Source organism: Passer domesticus, chromosome 19 (genome assembly GCF_036417665.1).
Source record: "Passer domesticus isolate bPasDom1 chromosome 19, bPasDom1.hap1, whole genome shotgun sequence".
Classification (NCBI taxonomy): domain Eukaryota; kingdom Metazoa; phylum Chordata; class Aves; order Passeriformes; family Passeridae; genus Passer; species Passer domesticus.
Window position 1 is genome coordinate 640617 of NC_087492.1, and position 18542 is coordinate 659158.

The 18542-nt window shown below is 49.4% G+C and overlaps 2 protein-coding genes across 4 annotated transcripts in view; one reads left to right on the top strand and one right to left on the bottom strand.

The window, feature by feature from the left end:
• NOS2 (nitric oxide synthase 2) overlaps window positions 1–12178 on the top strand; it is a 31817-nt gene extending 19639 nt beyond the window's left edge. The window contains exons 13-30 of one of the 2 annotated variants that reach the window (XM_064394563.1): window positions 520–694; window positions 1009–1110; window positions 1698–1892; window positions 2238–2320; window positions 2631–2775; window positions 3007–3111; window positions 3265–3314; window positions 3410–3584; window positions 4045–4177; window positions 4595–4673; window positions 5118–5296; window positions 5915–6078; window positions 6843–7053; window positions 7375–7462; window positions 7811–7932; window positions 8452–8600; window positions 9263–9457; window positions 9967–12178. In XM_064394563.1, coding sequence (XP_064250633.1) covers window positions 520–694; window positions 1009–1110; window positions 1698–1892; window positions 2238–2320; window positions 2631–2775; window positions 3007–3111; window positions 3265–3314; window positions 3410–3584; window positions 4045–4177; window positions 4595–4673; window positions 5118–5296; window positions 5915–6078; window positions 6843–7053; window positions 7375–7462; window positions 7811–7932; window positions 8452–8600; window positions 9263–9457; window positions 9967–10047 — 2431 coding nt within the window. In that variant the 3' untranslated portion in view covers window positions 10048–12178. The remainder of the gene's footprint in view (window positions 1–519; window positions 695–1008; window positions 1111–1697; window positions 1893–2237; window positions 2321–2630; window positions 2776–3006; window positions 3112–3264; window positions 3315–3409; window positions 3585–4044; window positions 4178–4594; window positions 4674–5117; window positions 5297–5914; window positions 6079–6842; window positions 7054–7374; window positions 7463–7810; window positions 7933–8451; window positions 8601–9262; window positions 9458–9966) is intronic. The other variant, XM_064394565.1, reaches the window with a different exon arrangement.
• A 2173-nt stretch (window positions 12179–14351) lies between these two features.
• The window catches only part of KSR1 (kinase suppressor of ras 1), a 47888-nt gene continuing 43697 nt past the window's right edge, over window positions 14352–18542 (bottom strand). For both annotated transcript variants that reach the window (XM_064394567.1, XM_064394566.1), the window contains 5 exons: window positions 18385–18518; window positions 17856–17987; window positions 17445–17580; window positions 16996–17129; window positions 14352–14622 (listed from right to left, as the gene is read on the bottom strand). In XM_064394567.1, the coding sequence (XP_064250637.1) occupies window positions 14544–14622; window positions 16996–17129; window positions 17445–17580; window positions 17856–17987; window positions 18385–18518 (615 nt within the window). In that variant the 3' untranslated portion in view covers window positions 14352–14543. The remainder of the gene's footprint in view (window positions 14623–16995; window positions 17130–17444; window positions 17581–17855; window positions 17988–18384; window positions 18519–18542) is intronic.

The following is an 18542-nucleotide window of genomic DNA, read 5'->3' on the forward strand; positions in this document are numbered from 1 at the left end:
GCCTCTGCCTCACCTTGGCAGGTTATTGGGCTGTGCCTGTGGCAGTTGTTTTATGAGTTCTTTGTCAGGATGAAATGATGGTAAATCGTCTTGAAAGATAAAATGCCTGTTAGAACAATGAAATGAGATTTAAATTAAGGAAGCAAATGACCGTTTTGTTGGAAAACTTTTTTCCCAATCTACATTTCAATTATATTCAGAATTTTAAAAATCCTAATTTCTTATGCTAATGTAATACACATGTAACACTGCACTCATAACAGTGTTTATTGCCTTTCTCTCATTGCTTTTTTCTTCCTGTTTGTTTTGGGACTGGCCTGCAGATTGCAGAACTCTGTAATATGGTTCTGCAGTTCCTGTAGCTGCTGATTCCCAAATATTGCACTGAAAACTGCTGTGAGTTTCTGCAGACCCTGGTCCAGAGGTTCCTCCTAGAATTGGTACTCTTTCTCTTCCTGGGCTTTTCTGCTTTTCAAGGAAAAGACGCCCAAATAATAACTCAAATTGCTTGTTGGGCAGGTACGAGTGGTTCAAGGAGCTGGAGCTGAGGTGGTACGCGCTGCCTGCCGTGGCCAGCATGCTGCTGGAGGTGGGAGGGCTGGAGTTCACCGCGTGCCCCTTCAACGGCTGGTACATGGGCACCGAGATCGGGGTGCGGGACTTCTGCGACGCGCAGCGCTACAACGTCCTGAAGGTGACCTGCTGCAGGCCAGCTGGGCTGGCCACGGAGGTTTGGGAAAGGGACACTGGCAGTGTTCACTGGGATGGGAGAGAACCGCTTCCTGCTTTGTGAAGCTGGAACACCCTCAAGAACCAGAACTCCAAATTCCAGTTTACTTTTAATGTCAGGTGTTCCTGCTGCCATCACTTTCCCCAGCATGAGACTGACTCTCTCCCCTTCTGCACAACTTTTTCCTGATACAAAGGTGATGAGGCTGAGAAATCATAGGGTCTAAGTTCCATATAGTAAATTTGCTTTTCCCTTTTCTCTCTCTTTATCACATGTAGGAGGTAGGGAGGAGAATGGGGCTGGAAACAAACAAACTGTCATCATTATGGAAGGACCGAGCTGTTGTAGAGATCAATGTGGCTGTGCTGCACAGCTTCCAGGTAAGTCACTGAGTGTGAGATCTGAAAAGACACTGAACACTCACTGTCCCTTTTTCCTCTCACTCAATGGAGATGGCATTATGATTCCAATAGAGTTACTCTTGATTTTCACCTGAGAAAGTGGAGGAATCCATATTTCCTCACAGGTAAAAGCAGAAGGAAGAGAAAGAAGCACATGAAGTTAAGGGAAAGATTTTCCATTCTTTTAACACATTTATCTATGTTTCAAAACCTATGTAAAGCCATTGGATTAGTATATGTTATTTTCAATTTCAGTTTAACATATCATGACAATATGAAAAGTGGGTAAAAGTGAGTCAGAGGCTTTGCAGCATGCACTCCCAGTGCTGCAGAGGTAAAATGCTGATGTTAAAGGAAAGATCTAAGAGTTCTTAATCAAAGGCCCGCACCTCAATCTGTATCTTTACAGTAACTGCTGATAGCATTTATTTCCCATAAAATACTCCCTTTACTCTGAGTAAAGTCCTTGAAATATTGACCAAAGCAAGAGGATTACTGTAGCCACACCGGGCAGAAGGGCAGAATAGGGTTTTCAATGCGTGTTTTTCTCTCTGCCATTGCTGTAGAAGCAGAACGTGACCATCATGGATCACCACTCGGCCTCCGAGTCCTTCCTGAAGTACATGCAGAGCGAGTACCGCGCGCGCGGCGGCTGCCCCGCAGACTGGGTGTGGATCGTGCCTCCCATGTCAGGCAGCATAACCCCCGTGTTCCACCAGGAGATGTTGAACTATGTCCTCACTCCCTTCTATTACTACCAGGTACACATCATCAAAGAGAAAAACCGACTGTAGCAGACAGTCAGCAGTGCAGATGCGATATGGGACCTGAGGGAGTCTGGGTGCCAAGCCCTGGTTCATGAAAGTTCACTAGACAGGTTCAGAAGCAGCAGACAGGAGCTATTTTATGTGGGACATGCTGTTAGTTCTGTTCAATTCTCTGGCTTTAAGTAAAATGCAGTTTAATGCAACAGAGACTGACACCATGTTTTTACTCAGTGGATTGCATATACAGATTCTATTTGATCTGGCCCCTTAAAGATACCCAAATTGTTTATTTACTATTTTGCATTCCTTATATAAAGCATAACTTCTTTTTCTTTAAAGGTGGATGCATGGAAAACACATGTGTGGCATGATGAGACCCGGAGACCAAAGAAAAAAGAAATAAAGTTTAGCATCTTGGCAAAGTAAGTTGTTCAAATAAGATTCTTCATGCTTTGTCCAACTATTCTATTCTTGTAATGTTTCTGCTCTACTTCTTTAAAAAAAATTATTACAGTAGGGACCACTTGAGATGTTTGAATCATAGCCTTACCTGTCCACCCTGAGGTAACATTCCTATCTAAGGTTCTTACTCAGGGCTTCCTAGAGTGTGTTGCTTCTGAGCCATCTTCCAAAGAAAAGCCATGCTCAAGCTCAGTCCTTCCTAGCTTGTTTGTGAATCAACCTGACTTATTGCAGCTCCATTAAAAGTTGTGTGTGATTGTTCTTCCCCAGGGCTGTGCTCTTTGCCTCCTCACTCATGCGAGGGGCAGTGGCCACCAGGGCCAAGGTGACCGTGATCTACGCGACGGAGACGGGCAAGTCGGAGACGCTGGCCAGCAACCTGTGCAGCCTGTTCAGCTGTGCCTTCAGCACCAAGGTGAGCCCTGCAAAGCAGCCACACCTCGTGGAGACAGGAGGCTGGCTTCTGCAGGCTTTTCCATTCTCCACACCTGTGTTTGGAATGTTCTGTAAATACAAGTTGGACTAGAACTTTGATTTTGTATTCATTTAGCATAATGCCGCGTGAGTTTGGTCAGTGGACATCTGAAATATCTAAAACTAGTTCTTATGTCTGCTAGCAATGTCTCATGAGCTTTATTCTTTCCAGATCCTGTGCATGGATGAGTACAATATTTGTGACCTGGAAGAAGAAACACTTCTTTTAGTGGTTACTAGCACTTTTGGAAATGGAGATGCTCCAGGTAACGGAAAGGTAATGTTCACCTCACAAGTGTGTAAGAGACTCAGCTCACCAAAAACAAACATTTCATTTATCTCATGTCTTTCAGTAAGATATGGATCAGGTTTCAGATCAGAATATTCAGAGTATTTTTCTAACTTAAGTATTTTATGTATTTTTATGCAGACCTTGAAGGACTCCTTGCTCAGACTGAAACTGCTGAGAAATAAAATTAGGTAAAAATGCTTTATTGTTTGGTTTGCATGTGATTGAGTCCTTTAGCACTCCATATAGTATAACACAGCAATCTACTTTTCATCTCCTTCTGCAGGTATGCTGTGTTTGGTCTGGGGTCCAGCATGTACCCAGATTTCTGTGGCTTTGCTCATGCCATTGACCAAAAGCTGGCCCAGCTTGGGGCTTCCCAGCTCACTCCAGTGGGTGAAGGGGATGAACTCAATGGGCAAGAAGAAGCTTTCCGCAGCTGGGCAGTCAGTGCTTTCCAGGTGAATAAAGAAATGCATCTCATATTCTAGTCACCCATCCATTCATTTTAGTTCAGTTCCCATAAAAATGAGGGAAAATGAAGGAAACCAAACATCTGCATTTATATCTGAATTTGGAACTTCCCTCTTCTCTACTGCTTGTCTAACAAGGAGAGGGAACTGGGTCCCTTTTCTATTATTTTTTAATATCCACACAAAATAGTGTGAAGCCTTTTGGATAATGGAATGCTCAGTATGAACATGTGTGGCATCAAACATTTTTTGCAGTAGATCTTTTTTGGCTATACTGTTATAGAAGTGGAACCTTTCTGAACTCACTGAACCCACACACCAGAGGCAGTAAAAACCAGCAGTGTGTGAAACTGATAGCTCCTTATTAGGGTTATGACAATGCTAAGAATGTTTTTTCTTTTACTGTGAATAGCCTTTATTTTTGGTTGTTTTTTTTTTTTTAATTTAGGCTGCCTGTGACATTTTTAATGTCCGTGGGAGACACAGTATTCAGTTGCCTGCGATCTACACCTCTGAGGAAAGCTGGGACCCTACCAATTACAGGCTAGTGCAGGACTCCCAGCCCATGGACCTGGCTAAAGGTACTGCTCCCACCTTCCCCTCCCTCTGCTGCTTCAGAGGGGCTGCACTCTGAAGGTTTTCCAGAAGTGCTCTTGGCCCTGCTGGATTGTAGAATGCATATCATGAGGTACACGGTCAGATTTAAAAAGACACTGGTTTCCATTGTGTGTTATCTTTCCCAGCACAGTAGCACTGGAACTATCACACACTTGTACAGCCCCAGAGGAACAAAAGCTGAGATGGACTACTTTTAGTCAGGGAATGGGGCACACACAACTGGCTGGTGGTTGGTCCCTTTCTGGGGCAAGCGTGGTTCAGTTCTCCTCTGCATATTGTTTGAAGACATTTCAAACAAACCTAATCACAAGGTTACCATCAGTAACCTTGGTTATTAATTAATAATTAAATTAATTAGTCATATCTTCTTTTCTCACCAGCTCTTGCAGACATTCATGCCAAGGATGTAATTCCCATGAAGCTGAAATTCAGGCAGAATCTTCAAAGTTCGAAGTCCAGGTATGCTACCTCATTCTTTTGAATATTGCAATACTACATCTTACCAAAAGCTTAAACATCTGAAGTGCCTGGATATAAACATCTTCTCCCTGCAGTTATTACAAAAGATATTGGATTTTTCTACTGTCCTTAGCAGAAGCATGTGAGCTGTGCAGTCTGCAGTGGGGCAGCACTTCCACTGGCTGATTCCAGGCATGTTTATTCTGTACTGCACAGACCAAGCAGAACTTCAGCTCCCAGTTTGTTTGGATACAAGTACTTCACATGCCTGGACTCTGATTTGTTTAAGTCTCTGTGAAGCCCTAAGCTGGTCTGGTATTTGGTAATGCACACAAGGCAGCCCTTGCCAAGTGCCACCGCAGATTTATTGCTTTCCTGTGCAATCCAATGGGAATCCTGTCAATGTAACCAAGATCTGTCTCATTTTCTTTCTTTGCTATGCAGTCGTGTCACCATTCTGGTTAAACTTCACTGTGAGACTAATCAGGAAGTGCACTACCTTCCTGGGGAGCACATTGGGATTTTCCCAGGCAACCAGGCAGAATTAGTCCATGGCATTATTGCACGTGTCAAGGATGCCCCTCCAGCTGACCAGACTGTCAGGCTTGAAACCTGCATTGATGGTAAGCTGGCTCTCTTTAGACAAAACAGCAGAGGATGTTGGACAGATTCCTTTAAAATTCCTAAGAATTTTTGCTGACTGAATTTGATTCTGTGATCCTTTTCTCGAGTTTCAATAGGATTTTGTTGCTGGTTTTTAGTTATAATTCTTGGTTCTGATTTTGCCCTTTCTGGAAAAACCATGACTTCACCAGGGTTTGCAGAGGTACCTGAGGTGACACTAATTCAGTTGCTGAATTGGCCATTGACTGCAATTAAATTAATCAGCAGTTTGCTTATTGCTACATGTAAAATCCTAAAATAGACATACATGTCCTGCCCATCTTTCCCATATTAGTAGGAACAATAATAGGACTCTGGAACCCAGAAAGATGGTTTCCCTAAATGAAAGACTGTGCCTTTCCAAATGGTGTTTTGTTGTCATGAAGTTTCTGTGTCAGATATTCCCCTTACAAAATGTTCAAAACCTCACAATAACCTCCCTCAGAAGGGGCCTGTGGTCTAGACCTGCTGCACCTCACCTGAAGGGGTGTTTTGAAGGACACTGGGTTTTGCAAAGCTCTACAGCTGTCAAATACCACAGGTGTTGCTAAGTGTCCTTTTCTGACCCTCATTTCCAGGTGGGTACTGGGCAAGTCACAAAAAGATTCCAGCCTGCACACTACCTGAGGCTTTGACATACCTGCTTGATATCACCACTCCACCCTCCCAACAGCTGCTAAGAAAGCTGTCCCAGCTGGTGACAGCAGAAGGAGACAAGCAGAGGCTGCAGGTGTTGTGTCAGGTGAGCCTTAGGGCTGGAGTTCTGCTTGCACTGCTGTCCCCTGGGCCCTCTGATACCCTTTGTAGCAGAAGCTTCAGAATTTTTGCAGTGATGGATTTTTATGCCTCTGTTACACATTCTGTGGTCTTAGAAAGCCAGCCACGGTGAGAGAAGGAGGGGTCTGAGGCTCAGCTTGGGTGTGGGAGCAGCATCTGTGCTTCCTGTGTGGTTCTGGGTGGGTCATTGCCTGCCTGCCTCTCTTGCCTCGCCGTGGTTTCTGGTGAGACATCCTTTAACACTCTGCATGTGGAGGGGCTGCAGGGCAGCTGGCAGACGTTTTTGTCAGAGAATTTGCTACCCTGAGAGTCAGAGGGATGTGGCTTTAAGTAATGACTCAAAGGCGTGGTGAGTGCTGGCTCCTCCTACCAGGTTCAGGGAGGCTTGGAAGGGGTCAGGACCTGGGACTGCACAATTTCATGGATGTGCCCTGACAGGGAGCTGAGAAATGAATTCTACTGCAGTTTCTGCATCTTCACTGAGAGAGCAGTTGTCTGAGAACATTGGAGTGGGGTTCTGAACTTCTGTGTTCAAAATTAAACTCTTTCTTAGGAAACTCCAGTATTGGTCCTGGCAAAGTTTTGAGAACTCTTTGTTGATTTACCTGCATAGTTAATTGAATGTAAAGTAGGAATCTTATTTAATGTCTAAGTGACATTTCAAATGCACGTGCTCTCCTGAGCTCAGTATGACCTGGTAATGTTGTGGTGATGCCCTTTGGCTTTTAGAGCACAGAAGAATACAATAAATGGAAGTTTTACAACAGCCCAAACATGTTGGAGGTGCTGGAGGAGTTCCCCTCTGCTGAGGTCTCCACAGCTTTCCTGCTGACCCAGCTGCCCCTTCTGAAGCCCAGGTACTATTCTGTCAGCTCCTCCTGTGACTTGACAGCCAGAGAGATTCATCTGACAGTTGCAGTTGTAAACTACAGGACAAGAGGTAATGAACCGTTGTTTTCATCTCTCTCTTAATTAAATGGTATTTAGACTACGCTGTGGTTCAGGAAAAAAAACCTGTCTGCCATACAGCATGAAGCATATCCGTAATAAAAAATTTGTGTTGTCATACCTGCAGGGCAGGTGTTCCTCCTGGGCCAAGATTTGCTAAAACATGCACCATCATCAGTGTATCCACGTTTTATAAATCATTACTAGACACACATTTATTTTAAAGCTATACTTTTAAGTATAAAGTGTGCTTTTTTAAAAACAGAGGGCTTTTGGGTGCTATCAGAGGTGTTCTGCCTTGCTCTGCTTTTAGATGGAGAAGGGCCTTTGCACCATGGGGTCTGCAGCACGTGGCTGAACACAATAGAGCTCAATGAAACCGTTCCCTGCTTCATCCGCAGGTAAGGAAATAAACAAATGGTTCAGCTTCTGCAGTGGGTTTTCCTTTGCATATTTTCAAGGGATTGGCGAGTTGAATTTGGAATAGCTGGGTCTGAGAAGAGAGGGAATTCCCTGTCTTCCAGAGATAAGATCTGTTACCATGCCTTACATTTAGTAAAGTTACAAATCATTAGAAAATTCTGAAATAATTCTATTGCTCTGACCCCATTCTCCACTGCAGAGCAAGGAAAGGGCAGGGAACAGGAGCACCCAGTTCAGCCCCACTGCTGCTGTCACACTGGGGACTTGGGCTGTGCTGCTCAGTCATTCCGGACCAGTTACCTCATTAACACATTCTTGCCTTTTAGCGCTGATGATTTCCACCTCCCGGAGGAGCCGGCCAAGCCCTGCATTCTGATCGGCTCGGGCACGGGCATTGCCCCCTTCAGGAGCTTCTGGCTGCAGCGCCTCTACGACCTGGAGCACAGAGGTACTGCAGGGACCTGGCAGGGCTGGCTCAGGGACACCCCCGGGCTGCAGCCTCAGGCAGCCCCGGGCTGCAGCCAGGGCTCTGCAGCCTCAGACACCCCCAGTCCTGCAGCCAGGGCTCTGCAGCCTCAGACACCCACAAACATCAGCCAGGGGCTCTGCAGCCTCAGACACCCCCGGGGCTGCAACCAGGGCTCTGCAGCCTCAGGCAGCCCCGGGCTGCAGCCTCAGACAGCCCCAGTCCTGCAGCCAGGGCTCTGCAGCCTCAGACACCCCCGGGGCTGCAGCCAGGGCTCTGCAGCCTCAGACACCCACCAACACCAGCCAAGAGCCCCTGCAGAGGTTGGCACTCCCAGGCTCATCGGGCGCTGCCCTGGCACAGCCAGTCCATCCCCCAGGGACCATCCCCGTGGGCAGGGGTTCTTTGGAGGGCACAGCCTGTGTGCCAGTCCTGTGTGCCAGTCCTGTGTGCCAGTGGCTGCCCAGGCACTCAGCTGTCACTGTCCCACGTGGGTTTCAGGGCTCAGAGGAGGGGACATGACCTTGGTGTTCGGCTGCCGGCGGCCAGACCTGGATCACATCTACAGGGAGGAGACTGAGGAGATGAAGAGGAGGGGAGTCCTCAGAGATGTCTACACAGCTTACTCCAGACTGCCTGGCCAAGAGAAAGTAAGGCTGGTTCCTTTGTTCTTTAAGGGTTAACTCCTCCAGAAACATCCCTCAAGTTAAGGTCTGGGCTCTGTTTGTTCTTAAAAAAATGTTAGCATTTTGCTTCAGTGTATTGTGTGCAGGTTTGAGCTCCTTCAAATGAAGGAAAATCCTGTACATTCCAGCACAAGCAAGCTGTGCTATAAATTGCTATAAATATAACCCCTCACTGCCATAGAGAGGCACGTCCAGTGCAAACAGCCTTTGGAACTAGAACTGGAACATTTTCAGAAACCTTGTATTTTGCAGGATTTGATTAACTCATGAGTTAAAAATGAGTTGGCACTGGCCATTTCCCCCCATTTCAATGACATGGTGACCATGGAAATCAATTTTATGTAGAAGAATCTTGACTGGGAAAAACTACAACAGAATAAAAGTTATCCTCTTTTTAGCTCTCCGGGCAGTTAGGAGAGTTTGGCATGTAGAAGAATCTTTGTCTGTTCAAGTTTGATCAAGAGACAGGCCCAGCTTCCATATCTGAAGACATTTGTCACCTTTGCTGTGGTGCAGGACAGAGCTGTGCCCTCAGAGCCTTGGTGCGCAGACCCACGCTGGGCTCAGAGGAGCAGCAGCCACAGCAGCGTTGCAGAATCCAGCCGTGCTGATGTTTTGCTTGCCAGGTGTACGTGCAGGACGTGCTGCGGGCGCAGCTGGAGGCCCGCGTGTGCGAGGTGCTGCAGGGGCAGCAGGGCCACGTGTACGTGTGCGGGGACGTGCGCATGGCGCGGGACGTGGGCGCGGCGCTGCGCGCGCTGCTGGCGCGGGGCCTGCGCCTCAGCCCGCAGCAGGCCCACGAGCTCCTGCAGCAGCTCAAGGTACTCCCATGGCCGGTGGCCCTCAGCCCGTGGGCACAGCCAGGCCCGGGGCTGTGGCTGCCCCAGCTCCCGGCTGTGCTCACACGGGGAGCGGGCTCTGAGCCAGCAGCTCGGTGCCCCGGCACTGCCAGCGCGGCTTCTGTTCAGTCAGGCTGAGAGGGGGGCTCTGCTCTCACACGGGGGGTGCTGGGGATCCCTTTGCAGGGTGTTGGGAGCACCAGGAGCTTGAGGCTTTATTGAACCAACAGAGGAAAAGTGAATTCAGGGATTTCGTGGGCCCATCACTAAGAACCTGGGGCTGGGCTGCTGCTTTTTCAGACCCTCCTGTTATCCGAACTCACCCTGGTGCATTTGTGCCCCGGATTCAGGGAGCTCCCTTTCACTGGCAGTAGCAAAAGTCTGCACACAACCAGTGCTACAAATGCAAAGGGCCTTTTAGTCACTGACCTGATGGATAAGGAGTGGCTGGCAGCATTTCATTCATCTCTTGGGTGTCCTTCTTTTTGCAGAGCCAAAAGCGATACCATGAAGATATATTTGGGGCTGTGTTCCCACATGAAGTCAAAAGAGCTTTGCAACCCACCAGCTGAAGAACAAATCCACTTGTGTTTTAGACAATACTTGCACATTTGTTCTTATTTTCAAAAAACAGAGTCAAATCCTCCTTCTTATACTTGCTCAATCATGCATGTGTATAGGATTGTAGGATTTGGCTCTTAAACTTCAGCCTTAATTAAGTAAAATATTAAATTTAACTTTTGTTGCTATTTATTCTGAAATTTTAATACATCATCTTAATACTGAAAGTGCAAATTATTTTTTTAATACCACCTATGCTAGTATAATCTGGTGGTTTTTATACATACAAGGAAAATCTACAGTTTTGTACTAAGTTAGCTAGAGCTGAAATCTTTTTTTTTAATGTATTGTTTATCTTTGCTACCTTATTTATATCAGATTGGTTTACTTGCATACTATCTTCACTTGAAAGCAAGGGCACGGTTGTGTTGCTGTGAGTTGTCTGGCCACATGTGTGGATCTGGAGCAAAGTTTGCAAATGAAATAATAATGTGCTGGTCCCCAGGTGGCAACACCTGCTGCATCCACCTCGATGTGTCTGCTCAGCAGGTAGCAGTGGGAATTCTGCTTGGTGGGACTCAGGTACACGAACATCAGCTGCTGTTGTTACAGAGCCTATAGCAGGAAGGTTCCAAAAATTCCAAAGCACTTTGTACATTTGAATTCTATGCTCTGGTTTACTTGATTTGTTTGTAATAAAATCTGTCTTTATGCGGAGGCAAAGCGTGTGGGTCAGTTAGCTCCTCTTGCTCTTGGCTCCAGCCTGCACAGGCAGAGGTAACAAGCAGCTCAGGCTGTGGTGAGGTGGGTTTGGCTCCTCCTGAGCTGAGGCATCTCCAGGAGTTTCAGTCTGCCTATCAGCAGTTCTGCATTTTTGTTACTGCCAGGCAAGTGTGAGATGTTCCTGTCGGGTTGGGGCTTTGGATGCCTTTGAGTGCTGCAGGGCAGCTGGCAGGGCTGGAAATGCTCCCTTTGTGCTGGGTTTGTCTCTGCTGGGGTGTGTGCTGGCTGCTCCTGTGTGCTGTGGCTCTCCCAGGCACAGGGACCCCGATGTTGGTGCCTCCTGGGGCAGCTGTGGGGTACATCTCTGAGCAGGGAAACACCAAACTGCTCCAGCCACAGCTCGGGCAGAGCCTCTGTGCTTGGGGACTGGAGTTGGTGTGGTTTGGTTTGTTAAAGGAAACACTTCTGCCCTTCAAGTTTAATTGAGAATTAACTTTATTATTTCTTTATAAAAGACAACAAAGCTCAACTTATCTTAAGCTTTTTATTGTTTGCATGTGAGATGCAGATAAGATGGATGAGATGTAAAGCTGTGCTTTTATGATGCCCTGGCCCATTCCTGGCAGGATGGCACAAAGCTGCCCTTATTCCCAGCACAAAGCTGCTGGCAGCAGAACCTTCCTGGGATTAATTAGCAGCCGGTAATTGCACTGGCAGTGTGCAGAGCCGGGTCTGCCGGGCAGAGCTCTGCCCCACTCTGCAGGTGGCAGGGCCTTGAGCAAAGGACAGAGAAGGTGCTGGGGGCCCAGAACGGCCCCAGGTGCTGCTTTTGGGAGGGAAGCAGCTCTTAAACACTTCTGTGCTTTGAGAGAACTCCGTGGTGGTTTTATTACCCACTTAATAATGTGACTCATCGTATCTGGGAGGGAAAACTTTGGTAATTGCAAGGGGGAGATCAGCTGCTGTCCCTCAGGGAGCAGAGGGGTGGAGGGGCTGCTGTGCTGGGGGGTCTCTGTGGGAGTCTGCTCAGTGGGAGGGAAAGGTCAAACCAGGACTCAGTAACACTTGCTTTATCCAGACCAAAGATTTATTCACTGAAAAGATTCCTACATATCCAGAATTCCAGTAGCAGAGAATGCACTCTTTTTTTCTTTTTTTCTTTTTTCTTCTGGTTGCATAAACTAATACAGAAACTGTTGTTAATTCTAACAATTTGTAATTAATTTAATAGTAATTCTGGAAGACACTCAGTTCATAGAAAATATAAAAAAAAATTTGTACTGTACAAAGTTTACATCACATTTGAAAAGAAAACGTGTCCATGTTCACCATGTTACGACCATGTACATTCACTACTGACATGTGGCTCCCGTAGCAGCATTGCACAGCATTGTCACATTGAGCTCCACCGGGGCAGGACGTGACACAAACACAACCCAGGACGTGGCTTGGTGTGGGGCAGGCACAGCCCCAGCTCTGTGCCCAGAGCCGGGCTCGGCCGGGTGCCCCTGGCTGCCCAAAACCAAAAACCACCCCACAGACACTGCCTGTCTGCCTGCTCTGGGACAGAGCATGAGATTTGTGTTCAAGGGCAATTTATGGGGGTCCCACGCAGCACCCAGGTCAGGCTGGACTGCAATCCCATCCCCCTGTAAGGGCAGGCTGTGAACAACCCTGTGCCAGGACTGGGGCACATCCCAGAGTGGGGCACATCCCAGAGTGGGTCACATCCCACAGTGGGCACGTCCCAGAGTGGAGCACATCCCACAGTGGAGCACATCCCAGAGTGGGCACGTCCCACAGTGGGGCACGTCCCACAGTGGGGCACGTCCCAGAGTGGGGCACATCCCAGAGTGGGGCACATCCCAGAGTGGGGCACATCCCAGAGTGGGGCACGTCCCACAGTGGGGCACATCCCAGAGTGGGGCACATCCCAGAGTGGGGCACGTCCCACAGTGGGGCATGTCCCACAGTGGGGCACATCCCACAGTGGGGCACGTCCCACAGTGGGGCACGTCCCACAGTGGGGCACGTCCCACAGTGGGGCACGTCCCACAGGGTCCCAGCCCTGGCCCGGGGCACAGCAGGGCACACAGGGCTCCAGACAGGGCCTGACTGCCCGGGAGGCAGCAAGGCTCAGCCTGTGGCTGCAGGGAGCCAGGGCCCTGCACAGCCGGGCCACTGATCCCACACTGAACGCTCTGCTCTGGCTGCCCCAGCCCTCGGGGCCTGCTTTGTGCACCCACAAACGGGGTGAGGAGCACCCCGAGGCTGCTGCAGCAGCAGCTCCTGCCCTTCCCTCCCTGGGGCAGGAAGCCCACGCAGGGTTCCAGCCGAGGGGCAGCACCTTTCTTCCCTGCTTTGGGTTTGTGTTTTGCTGCTCTTAATTAAGCAGCACTTTTGGGAAAATTTCTGCTTTAGGCTGCTGACACACGGTAGTGAGAAGAGCAGAGCCCCAGGGGGACAGGGATCAGGACAGCACTGCAGTGCCTGGCCATGCCAAACCCATTTCTCTTTTTGATCTGAGACACATTTAAGAAGTCTTTGTCAACACTCGTAAGAGGCTACAACAGACCTGCACACAGGACTGAGGCTCTCTGCCCAACAGAACTCAGGTTTTGTGCCACTTAGCTCCTCACACAAGGCTCCTCACTGAGGGCTGGGGCTTTGCCTGCTCAGAGATCTGGGAGCTCCCCCTGAGCCTCGGGATGATGGTGGGGAAAGGGGAGCCTCTGCTCATGGGGCCTGCAATTGATTTCCAAGGGGATGATGCATCTGTCACCTCAGTGTGGCCACTGGCTGTCACCTCCACAACCTCCACACTGTGCACTGGAGGAGGGGGCTGGTTTTGGTTTTAAAACTAACCTCTGAAACAAGTTTGAGGTGTTTGGGTCAGGCAGAACCTGACCCAGATATTGCTTTCTTGGTTACAAGATTTGTTATTCTTAAAGGTTTTTTTCCTCAAAGCATCTGCTTTGGTCCTATGTTTCTCAAACAAGAAACTTGCAAGCTCAATCGTGGCCAGCTGTAGGCAGTGGCAACACTCTGTGTGTGTGTGCAGGGACTCTGAAGCTCTGTGCATCAAGGCCTTAGTTACTGCATTATTTAGGAACAGCTTTTCCCTTGTCCTGTTTCTCTTGCCTTTCCCTGCATTCAAACCTGGGTCTGAACTTCAAAAGAAGAATTTGGTCCCTGTGCAGAGCTGTGACAAGTCATGAGTTTATTTTTTAAGGCCAGCAATTCTGAATTCCTCTGGGATTGTGTGAGAAGGAGCAGGTTTCAGTGTGAGTTCTGTGGAGAAGGGCACTGAGTCACTAACAGAGCCAGGCACTCTTCCTGCAGCAGCTCTGCTCTGGTGAAGCCAAATTCAGGGTGACCAGAGCTGCAGCAGCCCTGCTGGAGCAATGGTGCTTTGGGCAAGCCCCAGTGCAGCAGGCTGGCTCTGCCTTCAGGGAGAGCTGACCTCAGGAGGCCAACAGCTCGCAGGAGCCACGACCTGTTCCACTGCCCTCAGGGCAGAGTGGCTCCTCCTGACACAAGGAGGAACCAGGGACAGCTCAGCTCTTTCAGTGCTGTTTGAGAATGGCTGTAGTTCAACTTGATTCACGGTTTATTATGTTTAAAAAAATATAGTTCACACAAAAGTATCATGTAAACATTGTGAAATAACTGCTGGTGCTCGGGCAGGACACGGGCTGAGCTGATGGTCTCCAGTGGCTGCAGCCAGGGAGGTTTCTGGTGCTGTGTGGGAGCAGGCAGCCAGCACGGTCACAAAGACACCGGGCTACAGCTTGGGGTTACTCGGCTCCAGGATCCCCAAGCCAAATCTTTCAAAACGCAGGACAACTTTGCTACTGTTAATGCTGCAGAGAGTGGGGAGGAGAGGAGAAGGGAGGGGAAACAGTTACTGATGATTCATCTTACAAAGCCACTGCCCTATCACAGGAGCTGAAATGAGTTTGGTTCTGCTCTCGCATCACTTCAGATCACCCAAGAGATGCTCGAGTAATTCAGCAGCAAACACATGAAGTTATTCATGCAAACATTATCAGTGGGAAGAAACTGCACAATCTGATTTGCCCAAGGGGGAGGAGCAGGAAGTTTTCCCAGGTCTCTACCGTGGGTAGAAGCCTGACACTGGTTTTCAGTGGGCACTTCCTTCTCTTGAAGTAGAAGGGAAGGAAGAACTGACAGAATTTTCTTTGTTAGAGAAAGAGGAGTTCTGACAAGGTACATGAACAGGCTAAGAACCCCAAACAGGACAAACCCAAACCCATTTGCTCCTCTCAGCCTCTACAAACATATAAAGGGGTCTCTCCCCTTGCTCTCACACTGCTGGCAGAGCCAGAAGCACTTTCAGCTCAAAGCCTCCCTGAGGAGGCTCAGGGAATGATGTGGGAGCTTGTCCTCAGAGAGCAGAAGCCCCCTTGGTGTGTGCTCTCTGTCCCTGTCCTGTCCCCTCCAGACCTTTTGTAGAAGGCACATGTTTGCTGTGGTAGCTGTGACTCTGCCAAGGCCCTGCACTGAGTCCTTCTGCTGCCCAGGGATGTAAACAGAAGCAAACCACAACATTCCAGGGCCTGCATCTGCACAGGGAGGAGCTGAAGGGTGCTCTTGCTTTCCTCCCTTTTTTTACACAGCTTTGTAGCTGATCCCAGCTGACCCTCGTGGACCTGCCCCGGACACTGCCCTGGACACTGCCCTGGACACTGCCCCAGCCTGGTTCTCAGTGGGCAAAGGCCCCTCAGCTGCTCCAAGCAGAGCAAGGACCATCCTTCTTTCCACTCAAGGACTGACCCTGGCCCCAGTGCTGGCTCTGGGCCTGAGGGAGGACCAGCCTGGCCTCAGCTCCTGCGGTTGGCAGAGCAGTGCTGTGACCATGTCCCTGCCAGCTGCGGTGACAGAGCTGCAGCCCTAAGGACACAGCCCCAGAGGGGCTGGGGGGCCTGGCAGGACACGCAGCAGTTTGGGGACAGCCCTGAGCTGCAGGCAGGACAGCCCTGCCTTGGTGTGCACCTGGTCAGCCCGAGCGGGCCTGGCCCGTCCCCGAGGAGCGTCCTGCACCAGCAGAGCAGCCACAGTGAGCCAGGAGGGTCCTGCAGACAGGAGTGCTCATGGAAGCTACAGCCCACACCAAGCGACAGGCAGACAGGAGAACTCGGATAAAGTGTTCGTTATGTCCATGGGTTAATTTCGTGGTTTGGTTTTGCTTTTTTAATGGAAGGTGATTGTCCAAGTTGCCGGTTAGGATACGACACATGGAAGCATGCAAGGTGGAGCCCGTTATTGCACCAGTAGCTACAACCTACAAAGAAATACGGGAGGGAAGGGAAAAAGACACCATGAGAGTTAGTTTTCAGTTATTTAAAGCAAGCCCTTGAGAACTACACACTGTTCAGCTTGGAGCAGGCTGCAGCAGGGGTTAGTGCAGTGTGTGGAAGGATCTGGGTGAGGTGGGGGAGCTCCATGGCTCAGTGCATGTTCTTTGTGTGAGGGTGAGGCCAGAGTCTGGGGGAAGCCTTCTGCAGTTTAAAGTTGTTGGACATCACTGGTGTGTCAGGGATCCAGTACAAATTGGGGGGAAATTGCACATGAGAAGTGGCAGAATTTTCATCCAAAACTCCAAAGTCCCCGACCCAGCAGAGACCAAACTGCCACGACAGTTCCTGTGTCAAGAGTTTGGGTGGTTCTGATCAGGTGTTGCAGGAAGAGGGTGAAGGATTATAGGAAGGGAAGGGGTGGGTTAAACATCAGAACAAAGAGAAAGTAAATACAAGCAGCTGAGGAGATGACACATTGAGCCAAGGACATGGTGAATGGGCACTGGGCACAGATGTGCCTGTGGCCTCAAACCCACGCAGTCTGAGCACTTCAGAGGGAAACAGTGGCCTGCTCCTGGGTCCTTCCCTTCCTCAGGCAGTACTGCCATACCAGCACAGCACAGGGGAAGTTCTGACCACTTTGGGTCAGTGTGGGCCCTTCCCAATGTTGTGGATATTCTCTGACACAAACAGGGGGATCAGTCAGCTGCTGGAGGGAGGTGAATATGGTGAAGTAGGAAACAAACTGTCTGAGGCTCATGGCTTACTCACATCATTTCCCAGGAACTAGAGAAGCAGAGGAGCAGTGCTCCCACCCTGTCAGGTCTGACAGCCCCAGGAAAGCAAATAAAGCTCAGAAATGACCAGTCAGCAAATTGCACGGCATCAGTGCTGTGACCAGCAGCAGGTACTCACTCAGCAGACTTCCAGAAGTGCCCTGGGTGGGAGAGCCGGCGGTTCAGTTTTGGCAGCTTTTCAAGCATTTCCATGAGGACAGTGAAGCTGGGCCTCTCGCTGAGGTCGAAGGCCCAGCAGGCCGAGAGGATTTCCTGCAGAGGACAGTGGTGGCTCATTATCTCAGTTCATGGGTCAACTGTGCAGACCAGAAAACTGTCTGAGCACTGGGATGTGTGTGAGCCCAGGCAGACCCTGCTCACAGAGGGCCTGGACACTGCCAGAACCCAAGAGTGTCCCATGCTGGGGATGTTCACTATGCTCCACAGTTACAGGCACAGGCTAAACCTGGTCTCCCATTCCCATCTGTTCTCTTTCCTGCCCTTTCTCTTTTGAGTGATAACAACTCTCTTGAAGCAGCCCCTCTGCCAAACAGCTGCATGAGGGACTCCTGCAGCTGAGGTACTTACATTGACCTCTTTGCCCAGGCTGACAGTGGCAAGGACTTGTCTCACTCCCTCGCCGCTGCCGATCTGCCAGATGAGCGCCTCTGCAGGCTGGCTCCTGAAGGGCCATTCCCGTGCCTGCAGCTCGTACCACACGGTCCTGCAATGCCACAGACGTGTCAGGCCTCTGCCTGCTCCCGACAGACAAAGCACCCGATGCTGGAACTGTTCCAGCTGCTTCAGCTGAGCTCTGGGAGGTGCCTGAGGCCGGGCAGCAAACCCCTTCCACCCAAGACTTTTGGAACAGCTGAGGAAAACGTGTCCCAGGCTGGAATCCTGAGTCTGAGAGAAGGGGAGCACTGACTGGAAGGCTTAGGCCAGTAGCCAGTCTCACTTAGCAAGCCCTCCTGGTACTCCTGGGTGTTCCTTTCTTACCCAAAGGCATAGATATCTGCAGCTTTGGAGAAAGGCAGCTTGTCTTCATCTTTCCCTGGGGCCATCTCACGGACAATCTCAGGGGCCAGGTAGCACAACCAGTCATGAGGCAGCTTCAGTTCATTCTCCCTCCTGAGTCCAAAAGAAAGAAGCAGGACTAAAACATTGGTGTGGAGGCCATATCTGTGCTGCACCTGCTGCTTTATTTACTCCAATGTTTTTGGTGATGTTTGGTTTCTAATTTTCTTGCCATGTTAACAAATAGGCATGTGTTAGCCTGACACTCACAGCTCCTTCCTGGGCTTAAGGTCTGGTTTGTTCTGTGCTCTGAGTCTTAATCCAAACTCTCTAGCTGTGCTACTGCAACTGTAGGAAGAACTCTGCTCAAAAGGAAAACAAAGTGAACATGCACAATGCAAATGAGTGTGTACTAAACCAATGGATGCTTCTCGTGCACTGCAGGAAATGTTTCCCTGTTTGACCATTTGTCATTCCAGAGCTGGAACCAAGCACTGAAACCTCCACTTACCTTCCTTCCTGAACCACACCCGAAATTCCAAACAATCCAAAGTCGGTGATCACAACTTTCCCATTGTCATAGAAGACATTTTTGGATTTCAGATCCTTATGTACAATCCCCTTTGCGTGGAGATACCCCATGCCCTGGGAAACACAGCAGAGATGGAA